Source organism: Strongylocentrotus purpuratus, unplaced genomic scaffold, assembly GCF_000002235.5.
Source record: "Strongylocentrotus purpuratus isolate Spur 01 unplaced genomic scaffold, Spur_5.0 spur5_scaffold_5, whole genome shotgun sequence".
NCBI lineage: Eukaryota > Metazoa > Echinodermata > Echinoidea > Camarodonta > Strongylocentrotidae > Strongylocentrotus > Strongylocentrotus purpuratus.
Window position 1 is genome coordinate 30,218,629 of NW_022145611.1, and position 15,457 is coordinate 30,234,085.

The window sequence follows — 15,457 nt, forward strand, 5'->3', positions numbered from 1 at the left end:
ACAATATTTACTTGTACACTTTGAAGGATATTATGCGAGGGAGCGAGTTGATTTTTGCATTTAATTTTTCAAAACGCCGCTCTCTTGGGCCCTCCATAAGGCATAAGCCTAAAGTTTGTTGCACTCTTAAATAGTCAGTATTGCTGTACACCTTTTTTCACTTTTTCAAATTTTCAAGGGGGAGGACGTGTCCCCCCCCCCCCTCCCCCTCCCCCCTGTCCCCCCGGGATCGCCGCCCCTGCTGTAGAGTGATGTTGCCATGGAAAAGTTTTATATGCAACTAAATTAACAAAACCTAGCCCTGAACTGTGTTTGCTGCCATCTTGCGACTCCGCTTCAGCTACAAGATTTAAACGCAACGAAGGAAATCCGGACTTGTGACTTGTGAGTGGAAACTTCTTTAAATAATATTGTATTAAAAAAAAGCCATTGATAAATGAAAATCCATTTCATTCTTGTACACTAAATCTTCTCATGACGAGTAACTGTAATAATTATTTACTCGTTTCATTTGTAGGCCTACTAAAAGTTAGATCTAGACTCTAGTTCAGTCCCACTTTATTAACCTTGCGGTAGGGTAAACGAGTCAACGGTTGCCTTATAGGCCTAGCCTAGAAATTAGAATAGACTTCTTCTCTTCTTCCTTTTGAGTAGACTCTACAGACCTCTTTACAGAGTATTATCGTACTATACTGGGGGTGTGCAGGTGGACCACTACACCGGGGTTTCCCCCTACTCTTATACGAATAGATCTAGTGCAGTGCCAGTGGGTTAACGTGCAAAGGCCAAAGCCAAAGGTAATGACTCTTCTCTACACGGGGCCTCCATTTAACGTCCTATCCGAGGGACGGAGTGTTTTCCACTTGACATAACCTGCGTCTATGAACAAGGGAAGGGGCACGTTAACACACAACTCAGGTTTCAGTCATCCGCTTGGGTGGGAGTCGAACCCGGGATATCTTTGGTTCGACAGACGGACGCTTTACCGACTGAGCCAACTGCAACTCGCCTCCCTTTGACTTGTAAAATAGTATTGAGTCACACACACATATATTTAGGTACATTACTATCCTGGCTGTGTATTAAAAGCTGTGCTTTTGATTCTCGACATTTTAAACACCACTGTACAAAACTCAACTAATTTCACTAAAAATCTGTACTTTATGCTTTAGATCTAAGTTAGACTAGAGTAAAGGAGCCGGTAATCGGCCGGCTCCAGTTTTCGGCCGATTGGTTGGATGCAAGGTAAAATCACTCTAAAATACATCGCATAATAGCATAACACATATCCCACACATACCATACCTTATACCTTGTGTTCGTCTCTTCCGAAAGGTCCGCTAGGAACTATAACTGGAAGTATAACTTGACGTGACAAGAGTATAGATTTGTGTATTTCTGGGGTTATGCTATTTGATTTAGTTTTGGGATTGCAGATTTGAAGACGTGCTGGAATTGATGTCCACGTTTAGTTGAGGTAGGTCATTCCATAATTTTACAGCTTCAGGGAAGAAGGATTCTGCAAATGGTGTTGATGAGCACTGAAAGGTAGTCAACTGTTTGTCATGTGTCCGCCTACTTCTTGATCCTTTCCTCTGGAGATAATCTCCTAGTGGAATATCTAGTTCTGCATTAATCATCTTGTGGAGTGTAGTTACCCTTTGGATTAGGCGTCTCCTCTCTACGCGCGTTGTCCCATTTCAGTGTTGTCAGCATTTTGGTCACACTGGACCGGGGAGTGAAGTCGCCCAACACGAACCTTGCTGCCCTTCCCTGCACTTTTTGCAGCAGATCCCTGTTTTTCTTGGTTCCGGGGTTCCATGCCGAGCTGGCGTATTCTAAGTGGGGTTGGACTATTGTCTTGAAGAGGTTTTCTTTCACAGTTCTTGAGCAGGAAGAAAAATTCCTTTTGAGGAAGTTGAGCATCTGTGTTGCTTTAGTTGCAGCATTGCTGGACTGCCTGTCCCATTTTAAGTTATTTTGGATGATAACTCCCAGGTACTTGTTCTCTTTGACTTCTTCAAGGGGGCTATCTTTCATCTGGTAGTTAGTCTTCCCGGGATTACGTTTTCTGGAAACCCTCATTACTTTGCACTTTGATGAGTTGAATCTCATACCCCACTTGCTTGACCATTCTAGCAAATTGTTAAGGTCGGTCTGGAAGGAGACTTCATCTTCTGGGTTAATGATAGGCCTGTAGATAATACAGTCGTCTGCAAACAGCCTGGGGGTTGATGTGACACACTGTATTATGTCGTTAATGTAGAGGATGAACAGATGTGGGCCGAGGACGGTCCCTTGCGGAACTCCACTGAGGACGGGCATCCATGGCGATGTTCTCCCAATCACTATGACCCTTTGGACACGGCCGGTTAAGAAGGACTTGATCCACGCAAGGGTTTCACCTCGTATACCGTGCCAGTGTCACTGAAGAACCACATTTGCAATGAAAAATATATCCTAAAATATCACATTTTAGCGATGTAATCGGCGGTCCCGCTACCCGAATCTGAAAAATCGAGTATCTTACGCGTGTCTGTAAGAAATATGGGTACCATAAAATGAGCTTTATTTCAAGTATTTTTCAGATTTAGAGCCCGATTTTGTGCTAGTCGCAAGCTCAAAAGTATCTCATCGCATGTATTAAATCAATGCAGCCGCACACCGCAACCCACACACGATATCTCTGTCTAATTCAGATTCCAATATCCGATCACCACAGTACTAGTTTTCGGCCTGGCGAGCTCCGTGGAGCTCCGGCGTGGGATATCTGCTCTGCTCGTTAGTGCTATAGATCATTGCGGAAACGCACGGCGCGTGTGCGCGCTTCCTATTGACTTTGTACATGCGGCCGAAAACTGGTACGCTATGCCGAAAACTGACTCCGAAACAGTGAAAATTGAAATGAATATTGTCATGGCAATTCGTGATTTTTTTCTGGGATTCTTGTTTTGTTTAAATAATAATAATATTTGCTTCATAATTTGAACAAAAAATGATAATAAATAGAAAGTAAAGGGTCCTAAAAATAGGATTTTGTCTTAAGTGGCCGAAAACAGGCTACTTTACTCTAGAGTCTAGTGACAATTGATGACACGTAAATAGAATCTAGCAGTAAAATATAATTTTTTCAACTTGGCTATGTTGGAACTCCAGAGCCAGATTTTGAAAACGATTCAAACAGCGGGTTGGGTCACATTTCTTTCGTAATGTAAAGACTCTAAAGGGGTAATAATAGTATAGATTTAGAACTACTAGTAATTTCAATTTTGACTTGCAATGTTTTTCGACTCCTTTGAGCATCTCTCCCACCACTTAAAATTTTAATTTAAAGAAATTATTTAAAGTAGATTTGATGGGGAAAATGGTGATTTCTTCGTCCTAACCCGACAATTCATCCATTTTGAGTCGTTGATTCATCGATTCAACATGGCGAAGAGAAAGTACGCATGCACGATAGCAGCAGAGCAAATATGAATAGATCTAGGTCTATTCATGATATAGACTCTAGAGTCCTGTTCGCTCAAAATTGCTGAATATGCAAGAAGATCTCCTTCTCAACCTCTTGCATTTTAGCTGCCAACTGGGCTGAGAAAGGTTTTATGGATATGGGCCCTGCCCCCTGGGGTGGTACTCTGAACATTGTTGTAAGTTTTTGTTGTATCTTCCAAAGATAACACAGCGCTAATATTGTTGTAAGTTGGTATTCTGAACATTATTGTATCCCTTGAAGGACCGCCTCTATCTTATCTTTGACCACCGTTGACACGCCCATTTGTATGGACCCTACCAATCAAAATCTGTTTTATATTAGCATGATAAGTACGTCAACCAATGGGAATACTCTATGCCATATCTGAAGATGCGCTTAGCGCATACTAATCTAGGGCATAATTAGTTATTTGAGCACTTATTACGTGCATCATCATTATGCGCTGTGGCATGTGGATCATGAACACAAATCACGCTTTCATTATATTGGTTAAGATGAGAGCATTAAAATCGTCATATCCTAGCATGTAATTTCTTAAAAAGTTCTCATCTGTGATGTTTCCGGTCAACACACAATCTTCTTCTAACTCGTCTATTGGCACGTAGTTGGTTCTGGGCAAGAAACATTGCCGCCATTATATCACCATGAAAGATACAACAACCCTCTTACCTGTTGTAAATATTGTTGTAAATACCATGCAAGATAAGATAAGATAAATCATAAAAGATACAACAATTTTCAGAATACCAATTATCTTGTCATATTATCTCTTTTGCACATATGCAAATGAGGATTAAGCGCCATTTTATTACTAATAAGCACAATTACAAGCGCACCAAAGATTGAACGCAGGCACGACCAAACAGATGAGAGAAAAGATACAACAAAAGATACAACAAAAGTTACAACAATGTTCAGAATACCAACTTTATCTTATCTGATAATCTCCAAAGATACAACAATATTAGAGATAACACAGGGTTCAGAATACGGCCCCTGGTCTCATGACATACTCTGTTTTTGCTTAAATCTTTAAGTTGACAGCCAGAGAGAATTTTTTTTTTTTTTTTTTAAGTTGCCAACTAACCAATGACTGTCAACCAATTCAAAACTGTCATAAGACACAATTATTAAAAATTGCTTTTGATAATTAACTGTTCACATTGATGTATATTTCATATGTAATTGTAATTTGTAGGTTTATTTGTAATGTTTTGTTTTGTTTGACATGTAATTGTTTATCATTGTATTTTGTTTGTTATATACTTTGGTGGTTAGCGCTTTAAAAGCACCATTTTTATGATTATTTAACTATGCTTAGCACGGTTTTATGAATATAGTCTCTTGACATACTTTGTTTTGTATCTTAAATCTTCAGGCACCCTACAGCTACCAGCCTTTGAAAGCATTGCCATGGCTGACTTGAATTTTAGTGAAGAGGATATCAAGAGACAACTAGAGTTACTTGGCTATCGTGATGTACCCAGGCATCGACTTGCTCAGTTTGCAAGAGGTGGGTGAACTTGTTGATATGATTCATGATCAATGTTTAAAAAAGAGTATGAGCTGTGTAATTTTTACACTAATTTGAAAATAAGAGGCCCATAATGTAATTTATTATTAACATGTTCCATGCAAGACAATACAGTTATTTATTTATATATGAATGGATGTTTATTGATACTCCTTAAAACTAGAAAGAATGCCTGAGGTATCTCACAAATCTTTCTTTTATTGTATCTCTCTGAAAGAGATGAATAAAATTAAGAAAAAATGTCATGTTTGAAAGGTTATTATAGGTGATGTAGAACAGAATTGTGAAGGAAGTCATTGATACCAGTGTAAACATAATACAGTCAAGACATACTAATTAAAAGTTCAATTTAAATTGTTTGTTACAGTTTTCAAAACACGAAGTTTAAAGATGAATGAGACTCAGTTTTTTTTAATTTTGCCTGTTTTCCTAGCTAGCTTTTTAGTTTTTATTAATTTTCTAAAAAGTTTAACTTTCGGGCTGATCGACGTTGCTAATATCCTAAAGATGACAAAAACTTATTTGATTGATATAATTCAATATATAAGTCCAATTTATAACTTTTGACTTTATTAACGATGAGCTGAAATGTTGTAACATGTTTTACTTCATGACAGATCTTGAGAGGTTGATTGATGAAGACAGGCTACCGATGCAATCAGATGATTCCCTTTACTCAAGTGAGTCTACATTCAGTTCTTTGCATGGTGCTCTAGGATTTCATGGATCCCCTGACAAATGTGACATCATTTGCAAAAAAAGAGACTTTGATTAGGGACATTTTGATGTCTAATCAGAGTCTTGATTTTAACTACCGGTATTAACTCTGGTATTGTCATAATACAAAATTTAAATGAAGATGTTCATCTATGTTGCCATTTGTATTCCAAGATTAGAAAGTATCACTTGTTTGAGTAGGTTCTTTAAAAGTTGAATAAGCACCACAATTGTATGTCAGTTTCATTGGCTAGCAATTGTCTGTTTTTTATGTATTATTTTTGGATTAATTAATTATCCTATATTCAAGTAGCTGAACGTAAGTTAGTAGTTACTTCCAAGTTTAGTTTTGTCAAAATAAAAGTACTTAGTTTTGTCTTACGTTGGACATCAATGACAAATTCAATAAGGATACTTAAATTAAACAATGAAGAAATTTCTGCTTGCATCATGTACCACAGCAAGAAAACCTTTTTTTTTTTTTTATATTTCAAATATACCTGCCCTCTTTGTCACTGATGTGTGATGTATCTACACAGATATGAGTGATCATCAAAGTTCATCAAGGATCAGATCACCTGATACATCAACTGATGTGTCACATGATAGATCAGCTGTTCGATCACCATTCAATGATGTACCAAGACGGTCAAACAACAGACAAGTTCAATTCACTGAAAGCGTAAGTTGCAATGTATTTTCACTCTTTGATGCCCATTTCATATGCCTTGTTCCCTGCACTGCATGAAATTTGTTCTTGTAATTAAATGCAAAATGTGTAAATGGGAAGTATATAGAAGCAGAGAGAGAGAGAGAGAGGGGAAAAAGAGAGAGAGAGAGAGCGACTTCCATTATTGCATAACAAAATTTATTATAAGACGGGTAGAAGAATCCCTGCAATCTGACTTGTCAATTACCATGTAATTATTTTTACTGGATGCACGCGATATCGGCGATCGATACTACCGATATCCTTTTTTTTTTTATAATTCTCTTCTCTTTTTTTTACTAATTTTTTTTTTTTTTATAATTTTTTTTTTTTTTAATGATTTTTTTGATTATTTTTTTTTTTGGTGATAATTATTTGTTTTTCGTGTTTTTTGATAATTATAATCTGTTTAAATTTTTTTTAATATTTTTTTTTTAAAGTTTACAGTTTAAAGGTACTATGTCCCTTTTGCAGCCAACCTCAAATTCTGTAGAACTTTGCAGGAATTATTTATATGTCATGTATGTCCTATCTGTGAAATTTAAACATTAGCAGTGTCCTAATATTCAAATTATGCAAGGAAACCCGTTTACTTGCTAGATTTCACTGTCAGACACTATTGAGTGACTGACTGGCCTTTTTTTTTCTTTGGTAATAACATACATAAATGAGCTGTAAAGGGTACATGAGCATTTGTCTACATCAATAACCCACTTTGTGTGATGGCCAAAATTAAACTGATTGAATCTTTGCGCAGCATAAAACGTACGACCATGTGGTACAATGGTCTGAAAATCAAGACTATTACTTATTGGCTCTATAGCTCCTAAGTCGATTTGACAACTAATAGTCGTTATTTTCCCACTTGAAGACATTTTCAAGCCCCAAACTTTTTAGGGAAGTTCTAAATTAGTATTATCTTTCAAATGCCGTTGGAATTTAACCTTTTCATTTTTTTGGCCTGCAAATGGGACATAGTACCTTTAATGTGCACTGACAATTTTTTTTTTTTTTTTTTTTAAATTTCATGATAAGTTAGAAATCATGCTTCCGGTAATTACCGGACGCATGATTTTGCCATGCATCTGGTAAATCTATAAAATAACAAAATGTTGTATTTTTGACAATTTTGGGGGCCCCATCTTATAAAACAGATGATGCACAGGTTTAATTCGTGGGTCGATGGAATTGTATGCACGCGGTACCTTTGAATTTGGTCTAAAACCATTCAAAGTTACGTTGTGTGCACAATCCCTACCGACCCACTCAAACCTGTGCATCATTTGTATACTGTATTTGCCTGAAGAAAATGTAGTCATTTGAAGTGCATTTATCCAACGTTGAGATCTTGATATAACTATTCTGTGTCATCCCACCATTTGTCATAGAATATTGTCTCTTTTCCATAGCCTGTATTGAAACAGTCCAGACAAGATCAGGAGAATCAACCAGTCCCTACAACTTCATCAGGAAATCAACGGTCAGGTCAAGTCAGGTCACCAGGGGTCATTGACTCCAAGGTTTATGACCCCTATGAGAGAAGAGAAGCCAGATCAACGGGTGCTGCTGCCAAGAAGGTGCCTATGAAGAGGAAAGTTGTCAGGTAAGAATTGTGAACTGAGCATAGAACAGAATTGGTCCTTGACCCATGCAAACAGATTATAGTATGTCAGTCAAACAAGCATTTGGATCAAAGTGTTCAATTATTTTGCCTAACTTGTCAAGCAAATTAGGGGTTGACAATGAATTAAAAGGATATTTAAATTATTCTTGCAGCGAAATAGAAATATTCTAAATACTAAAGTAAATACGATTTCGAATTATAAGTATCATCTAGGCATTTGTGTTTGCAAGGTTTACATGAAAGATGTGTCTTTAAGTTATGCTTATAGTATGCAGTTGAATGTGGTATCCTTATTTGCTACACAATATATGTCTTTCTCAGACAGTTTTTTATTCTAGTTCTTTGTGTGAAAGGTACAATATAGACTGAAAACCATTTATCTCCTTTATCGATCTCATTGATATATTTTTTTAATCACTTCTTTTAATTTGTCTTTGCAAAGTTTTCTGCTAGTTATATTGTACCTCATTACTGTCTGTTGTCCATAGGAAACGAGCAGGCCAGTCTCAAGTTTTTGATGAATCAGTGACAGAAAGTGAATCAGGTGAGTATCATATGAAAGGAGATTTACAAGATGTAAAGTTTTAGATGGACCCCTTGTACTTTGCTATGTATCCCAAGGAATAATAGCTTTTGTATTGAGCAGTGTCCAAGTATACATGACAGGTGTATGTGTATCTAAATTTGTAGACCTATTCTATTATTTGAATGACAGATTAGAAGTGTCAAACTATCTTTGTAAAAGTAGGTAAAGATCATGTAAGCATACATTATTGATTGATAAAGTTCCATCAGAATGATGATGACCAGGTGATAAAAAAGTTACATTATGATACTTAGTTAAGAAATGGGATTCATATACGTGTGCCAATAGAAGCAGAGAATGTGTAATACTGAGAATAATGAGCATTAACTTAACTGAAATGAATGGATCTCTGTCACCTTATGTACTCAGCTGGTTTTTCAACATTGCATTTTATAACACGATTGGTACCCATACCAAGCATGGGGGATTTATTAAGACATAAAATAACAAGGGTAATTTCTTACCTGACAAGCTACCAACAAGGGTATTAAACATGCCAGAACATAACTTCAACTGTACTAAAGCTTTGGTCCTCTCAAGCTATTCTCCTTCAGATGTTACAAGGCAAGTTCACTCAATTCAAACCAAAGGAAAACAAATGCCTCCATGAACCTTGATGTGTAGGAAGGGTTCATGGTATTATTCTGTATGGTATTTTTTTACAGAAATATTTTTACAATTTCTTACTTAATTGTTGCCTAAAAATTGATTGATCTTGCCCATATTTTTGTCGTAGATATGTCATACCTGAATGAGAGACTTCAAGATCTTCCTCTAAATGATGATGAGACAGAGTCTGAGACTTCTAGCTCGGGGTTTGATAGCTACAGGAGACATGTGGGCAGACCTCATTCTTCACAAGGATTGGTAGGTTTACTCTTCTTGTATTCGAAGATGTTATTCATTTGTGGCGTTGGTAATGTGCGACTGGGTCCAAACTCAAATCAACTTGAAGATGATGTATATATTGTTTATGAATGAACAATATTATACATATGTCTATTTCATCATTCAAAGATTTTATTTTATTTTATTTTAGAGGTCATTTTACTGAGCTGTTTATACTTTGCCTTATTTCCAAATTATAATGAAAAAAGGGTAGTACTGATATTTCCATGAAAATATATCATAATGGCATTGTTTTTTTTAAAGTTATTTTTCTTCTCCTTAAGTATTAAACAGTTTGTACCTTTTTGGCACATTTTGACTTTGGCCTACTACATTTGCATATATGTTCAGGCAATACACAGGAACACCATTTTATGGAGCATGTTACATGGGATTGAACTTAAAAGTCTGATCTGTTCTTAAAATGAATTAAATTTGCAACAATGTGAGCTCATTTGACATTGTTGTTGTGTTTTCATTCCCATGTGCAGTACTCTCACAGACCAGCTGGCAATGAGGAGAGTGTATATAAACCTAATCAACCTAGGTCATGTAAGTACTTCATTCATTCATTCAAACCATGATGTCAGAGGAAATGTTTACTCGATATTTAGTTATCCAATATTAGAAATAACATTATCAAAATGGATTAAATTAAAAGATCCATTGGTGATTGGTTTCAACTAATGTCCATTGTATTTTGCCCATGCTTTGAACCAGTTTGATGACTGAGACATATTAGGATGCATTTGGCAACAATAAATCAATACTACAGCCATAATTTTGAGCCCAATTAGGAAGAATAGGATTTATGATTATGTCATGATATTATATGTATTCACATTGCATTTTTTTGTCAATAAGCTGTATAAATCAAGTAGTACTTGATATTTTTTGCTTAGCCATTGTTCTATTCTGTTTCTCTAGTTAATCTTGAAATGAATTTTCTTGTAAAAAATTTCATAGATAGAAAAGAGGAGGAGGATGGAAGACAAAATGAAACTTGTACTAATACCAGGCCTCTGACATTTGTAATTAAATGTGCATATTTTGCCTGCTCTCCATAACAGTGGGCGGTGATGATTGCGAGCATATATTCTGAATCTCTCCTCAAAGCTATCCAGTATTATATGAATGATTATTCATGTATTCTGTCTGATCTTTTTCTGTACAGTTATCAGACCCTCAAGTGCCAAACCAACATGGAAACACAACAAAAAGACAGACCCTGTAACAAGGTATGTTCAACTCTATCTGTTGTGGGCAGAGCCACTCCTGAAATGACAATGTGATTGGATTAGCATGTGTGTGCCCTTAGAAAGGTAACTACCTGGAATGCTACCTCGTGGAGTGGAGAATGCACTTTAAAGTGCAGAATCGTAAAAGAATCCAGTGATCAAGGTTATAACTATGCTGTAAGCACTTTAGTCAGTATACTGGATAAGCGATTCATAAGAGTCGGTTTATGAGTTTCCATAAAAGGCTTGTCGAGATGATGAAAAGAGATTTGGGAAATATGAATAAGAACCCAACATGCCCTTTGTGAATGTCGATAATGTAGCCAAATTTAATGTGTACGTCTTTGTGAAGTGCCTCTGTACAAATGATTTCATTCACCTGTTACAAATAATTGCATTTCCATAGACTGAATGCAAAATGCATATACAATGGATAATGTGTTGTTAGGTTGGGCAATTCATATTGTTTGTCCTCGCAATTGGCTTTCTAACAATTGAAATACAAGTTTTCATGCTTGCTGTGAAATTCATGCTTACTGTGAAATTCTTCCAGGCTTTGTACTACTAAAAGTTGTTCGCCCCTTTGATAATTGTATCTTCTTCTTTTTTTTACGGACTAGCTTATTTTCAATTGCATTCACTTTTAATGTACTGGCAGTACAAAAATCACCTGGAAAAGAACATAGTTTTCTGAACCTTGGTTAAATTGCTTTACACTGAGAACCATAGACCTCACCGTACGTATGTTATGATCTCTTTCCTGCAGGCATCAGATGTATCGTGATCAGTGGAATTCTCAGAAGGCACCGGGAGAGAAGAATCACAAAGGGCTCAGATGGAGTGTAAGGGTAAGGAACAAGGCTCAGGAATGTATTTCATAAATTAGGAGTCAAAGTGGTCAGTTTGGCATTATTTATCTTGTTTATTAACCTCCACATTCAAAACAGTGACATGTGAAGTAATATCAAATCTCTTCTTAAATATATTTTTTCGCTTTAAAGGCACTTGAAAATTGAAATTTTCCTAAAAAATTATCATATTGATCATTTAACACTGCCTATCCCCATAAGTGAAGAGAGAAAATGGGTGGAGATGAGGCTCAGATTTTAATTTGCCAGTGTGCTCTAAAATGCAATGTTCCAAACTAAAACTGTACCTTTATAGGTAACTAGTATAATGGCAGATCAAATCAGAGATATCTAATCTGTCAGCTCATACCTGTACTACCTCTTTTATGGTCCAATTGAAGTGAAATATAACATTATATTAATGCTTTATAAGAAATATGAATGTGATGTCAATGTCACTATTCATTCACTGAGTATATGTAGCAGTTACACATTAATTGTTTTTTGACCGTGTAAAATATGAACCTCAAATTTGAAGAGTCCAGAATTCGAATTTTCTTGAAAGGAAGTAATTCAGGCTTCAAACATGATTGTTTCAAGCTCCTTCCTAACAAAAAGCCTGGCTCCAAGTATGCTCTCTGTTCCAGAGTAAACTTTCTGTCATGTTTCAAGCCAAATAAACAGATCAAATGGATGAAGAATAAAGAATTAGCTTCTATCTCTTTGTTTCTCCTATGTAGGAACTCATGATGTACAAAGATGAGGTCGTTCAGCCCAAGTCTACACCAAGAGTCTATGTCCCCAACAGCTACGTGGTTCCTTCAGACAAGAAAAGACAAGCGCTCCGATGGGCGGTGAGAACACAGCTAGCCCATAGAGAGATGCCTTCAACCTCATTTGATTTCTAATGGTGTACCGGTAATTCCTCTAAACCTGATTTTCATTTTGTGATCCAAGTAATAGCAGTTACATGTTCATAGTTATCAGTAATGTTGATGGACAAACACTGAATGGCAGTGAGAACACAACTACTCCATAGAGAGATGCCGTAAAATTTATTTAGTATTTTTTTCTTGTCATTTTAAATTCCTTGAATCTGATGCTGCTGTTCTTATACATGTAGTAGCAGTTCCTATAAGAGTATAGATTATGTGGTGAGAATATGGCTGGCCATAGAAAAATGCCTCATTAGAATTTTTAGCATTTACTGTCCTTTAAATCTGATGCTTTAAAAATATGGACAATATTGTTGATAACTATTAAAGTGTACCAATCACCCCAAAAAGAAAATAGTGTACAGCTACATTGTACAAATTCATCCAGAATTCTGTGGGCCAACAAATAATGTTGTTTATTTAAAAGTAAGTTTTATATTATTTATTTGATTACAATTCTTACAGTAATGCATCACAGCCAAAATCTCTTTTTAATGGGGAGTCATGAAGCATTATTTACACTGGATAGCAAAAGGATGACAGGTGCAATGCACAATAGTATTTTTGCTGTGATTTTGCAAATGGTAAAATTTTAATTACATTATACTCTGAGCATTATTTTATCAATACAAATTAATGAGATTTACTTAAAATATATTTGACATCCTTAAACTTTACAATATCCTTAAACTTTACAATATCCAAACCTTGGACTGATAGGGGTCCTAACTTTTGAGTTTTGAACGATGAAAAGTGTCAATTTTTTTTTGCCAGATAACTTGTTATCCCAATCTTCTTGAAATTTGCCCTATTCTCCTTTTCTGCAAAGACTGGTGTCACACTTATTGTGGATTTTTTTTTTTTAAGTCATGAAAATAGGCCCTTTTGAAGAAAAAGAATATTTTGGGCCAAAAGAATGAGAAATGATGAACTACATTGCATTTCTGCAAAATATTTTTTTTTCCCCCAACTTTCTTGAAATTTGCCATATTGCCGTTTTTCTACATAGATGTTGTTAACAGTTATCATGGATTAAAGAAAACTTTGAAGAAAGCTATAGTGCCCTTTGAAAATTTATGATTTGGGCCAAAATGATTTTTTGAAATTTCAAAAAGAGTAGAAGTGGAGGCAGTGTCTCTAGTGTTTGATTAATAACAGAAATATGAAAATCAATGAGGTATGACCATTTTTTTCATTATCTGTGAGGTCTGACCAGGCCTTCAACAATGAAGCCAGTGAAAATTACTCCCAAATTATGAATTCATGTATTATGATAAGATTTGTTTTTTTAAATTGCATTGCAATTCAATTGCTCCCTCCATTCGTAACTTCCATCTGGAAATGATTCTATATGTAAAGGTGACGTGGTCGAGTAGATACGTCTCCCAATTGTGGATCTAGTCCCGCCGCTGCACTTCCATATTTTGGCAAGACATTAATCTACGTTTGCCACACTCTACCCAGGTGATGTATTAGATGGTGGAAGTTTTTCAGAATTGGAAAGTTGTTAAGTACAAGGTTGTTTTTTTTATTCGTGTTCTAGATCGATATTGAAGTAAATTTAGCTTGGTTGCCACCTTGGCAACCTTGGGCAATTTTTTTATTAGCCTAATTAGCATATGTGCAATTTGTAATTTGTTGCTAATCTTAATCCAGGAAGCCTGAAAACATGGTTAATGTTTTTTCAAGGATTTTTTCCTACGAGGAATTTATTTATGACACCAGTTTTTATTTTACAGTAATGCAATGCTCTTAAATAGCATAATAAGCTAATTAGCATATGTACAGTATATTGACTTCTTTATCATTGTTTATCTAGAATGCCTGAAAATGGTGTAATGCCACATTGTAAATCACGTTTAAAGACAACACATCAATTCTTGAGAACATATTGCATGTATATGTAGTATAAGTAGCCTAATTAACATAATTAGTAAATTTTCATACCGGTATTTACATATATCTATATAGGTCTAGTTTATCCAGAAAAATCTTGAATGACAATTTCAATGTTTTTTATGACAACCAATATTTATCTCAGAGGTCAATCATGTTGAAACGAGAGAAAAAATAGCCTTACTAGCATAATTAACCTAATTAGCATATTAATCAAGCAATTGCCTAATGGCCTTGTGAATTTCTGTCTGACAAAACAGAATACATAGGTATTCATTTTAATTTCCCACTGTACCAGTGATAAGAGCAGAATAAACAGTCATGACAGAGGCCAGTAAGTTATTAAAGATAAAAAGAAATGGTGTGGGTCAACTGAACAATGGTTATGGTGGCAAAGTATGTTTAGAATGTTGCTCTTTTTCTTCTTTTTCTTCTTTGAGATTAGGTATTGGGGACAGAATTACGAGAATTTCTTGTTTCTGTTATCTGGACATATTGGTACTTTGCATATATATATTGTGTATATATTCGGATGCATAGGTAAATGAATTACAAAGTTACAATCCTTGCCTATTTAATCTAACCTCAGTAAAACATTGGTTGCAAAGTGGAATTCACTCCAATTCTTCTTTGTCATGTGAATATTTGTTAATGTCTTCATCATCTCCGCCATCTTCTTACTTGTTTGGATTGCATCAGTTCACTCCCGACTCCTACGTGCAGTACACCAAGCAAGACAATCTCTCATGATGGCAGCTGCAGTTGTGTGTGCTGCATCAGACCGACACTTCTCGTCCACCACCTTCTACGTGCAGAGCGAGAGGGAGATTTTGTTTTGCAGTTGGCTGCCATCGAGTACCTGTTGTCGTACTTTGCTTCAAGCCACTTTCATTATGCCCAATACCTCACACAACACATCCTAGAAGTGAATCATCTGATGCCGGCTGAAGCCAAAGCAGAACTGACTTCTGGTGCATTTGTTTGGAGAC

At 35.9% G+C, this 15,457-nt stretch overlaps 1 protein-coding gene across 1 annotated transcript; it reads left to right on the forward strand.

Moving 5' to 3' along the window:
• Nucleotides 1-322: 322 nt before the first annotated feature.
• On the forward strand, nt 323-13,249 carry LOC100892531 (hydrolethalus syndrome protein 1 homolog). The gene is made up of 11 exons (XM_003723628.3): nt 323-384; nt 4,872-5,006; nt 5,645-5,707; nt 6,284-6,426; nt 7,863-8,056; nt 8,566-8,621; nt 9,400-9,530; nt 10,043-10,103; nt 10,726-10,789; nt 11,556-11,637; nt 12,378-13,249. The coding sequence occupies exons 2-11, from the start codon at nt 4,907-4,909 to the stop codon at nt 12,543-12,545; spliced, it is 1,062 nt and encodes a 353-aa protein (XP_003723676.2). The 5' UTR covers nt 323-384; nt 4,872-4,906; the 3' UTR covers nt 12,546-13,249.
• Nucleotides 13,250-15,457: the final 2,208 nt, after the last annotated feature.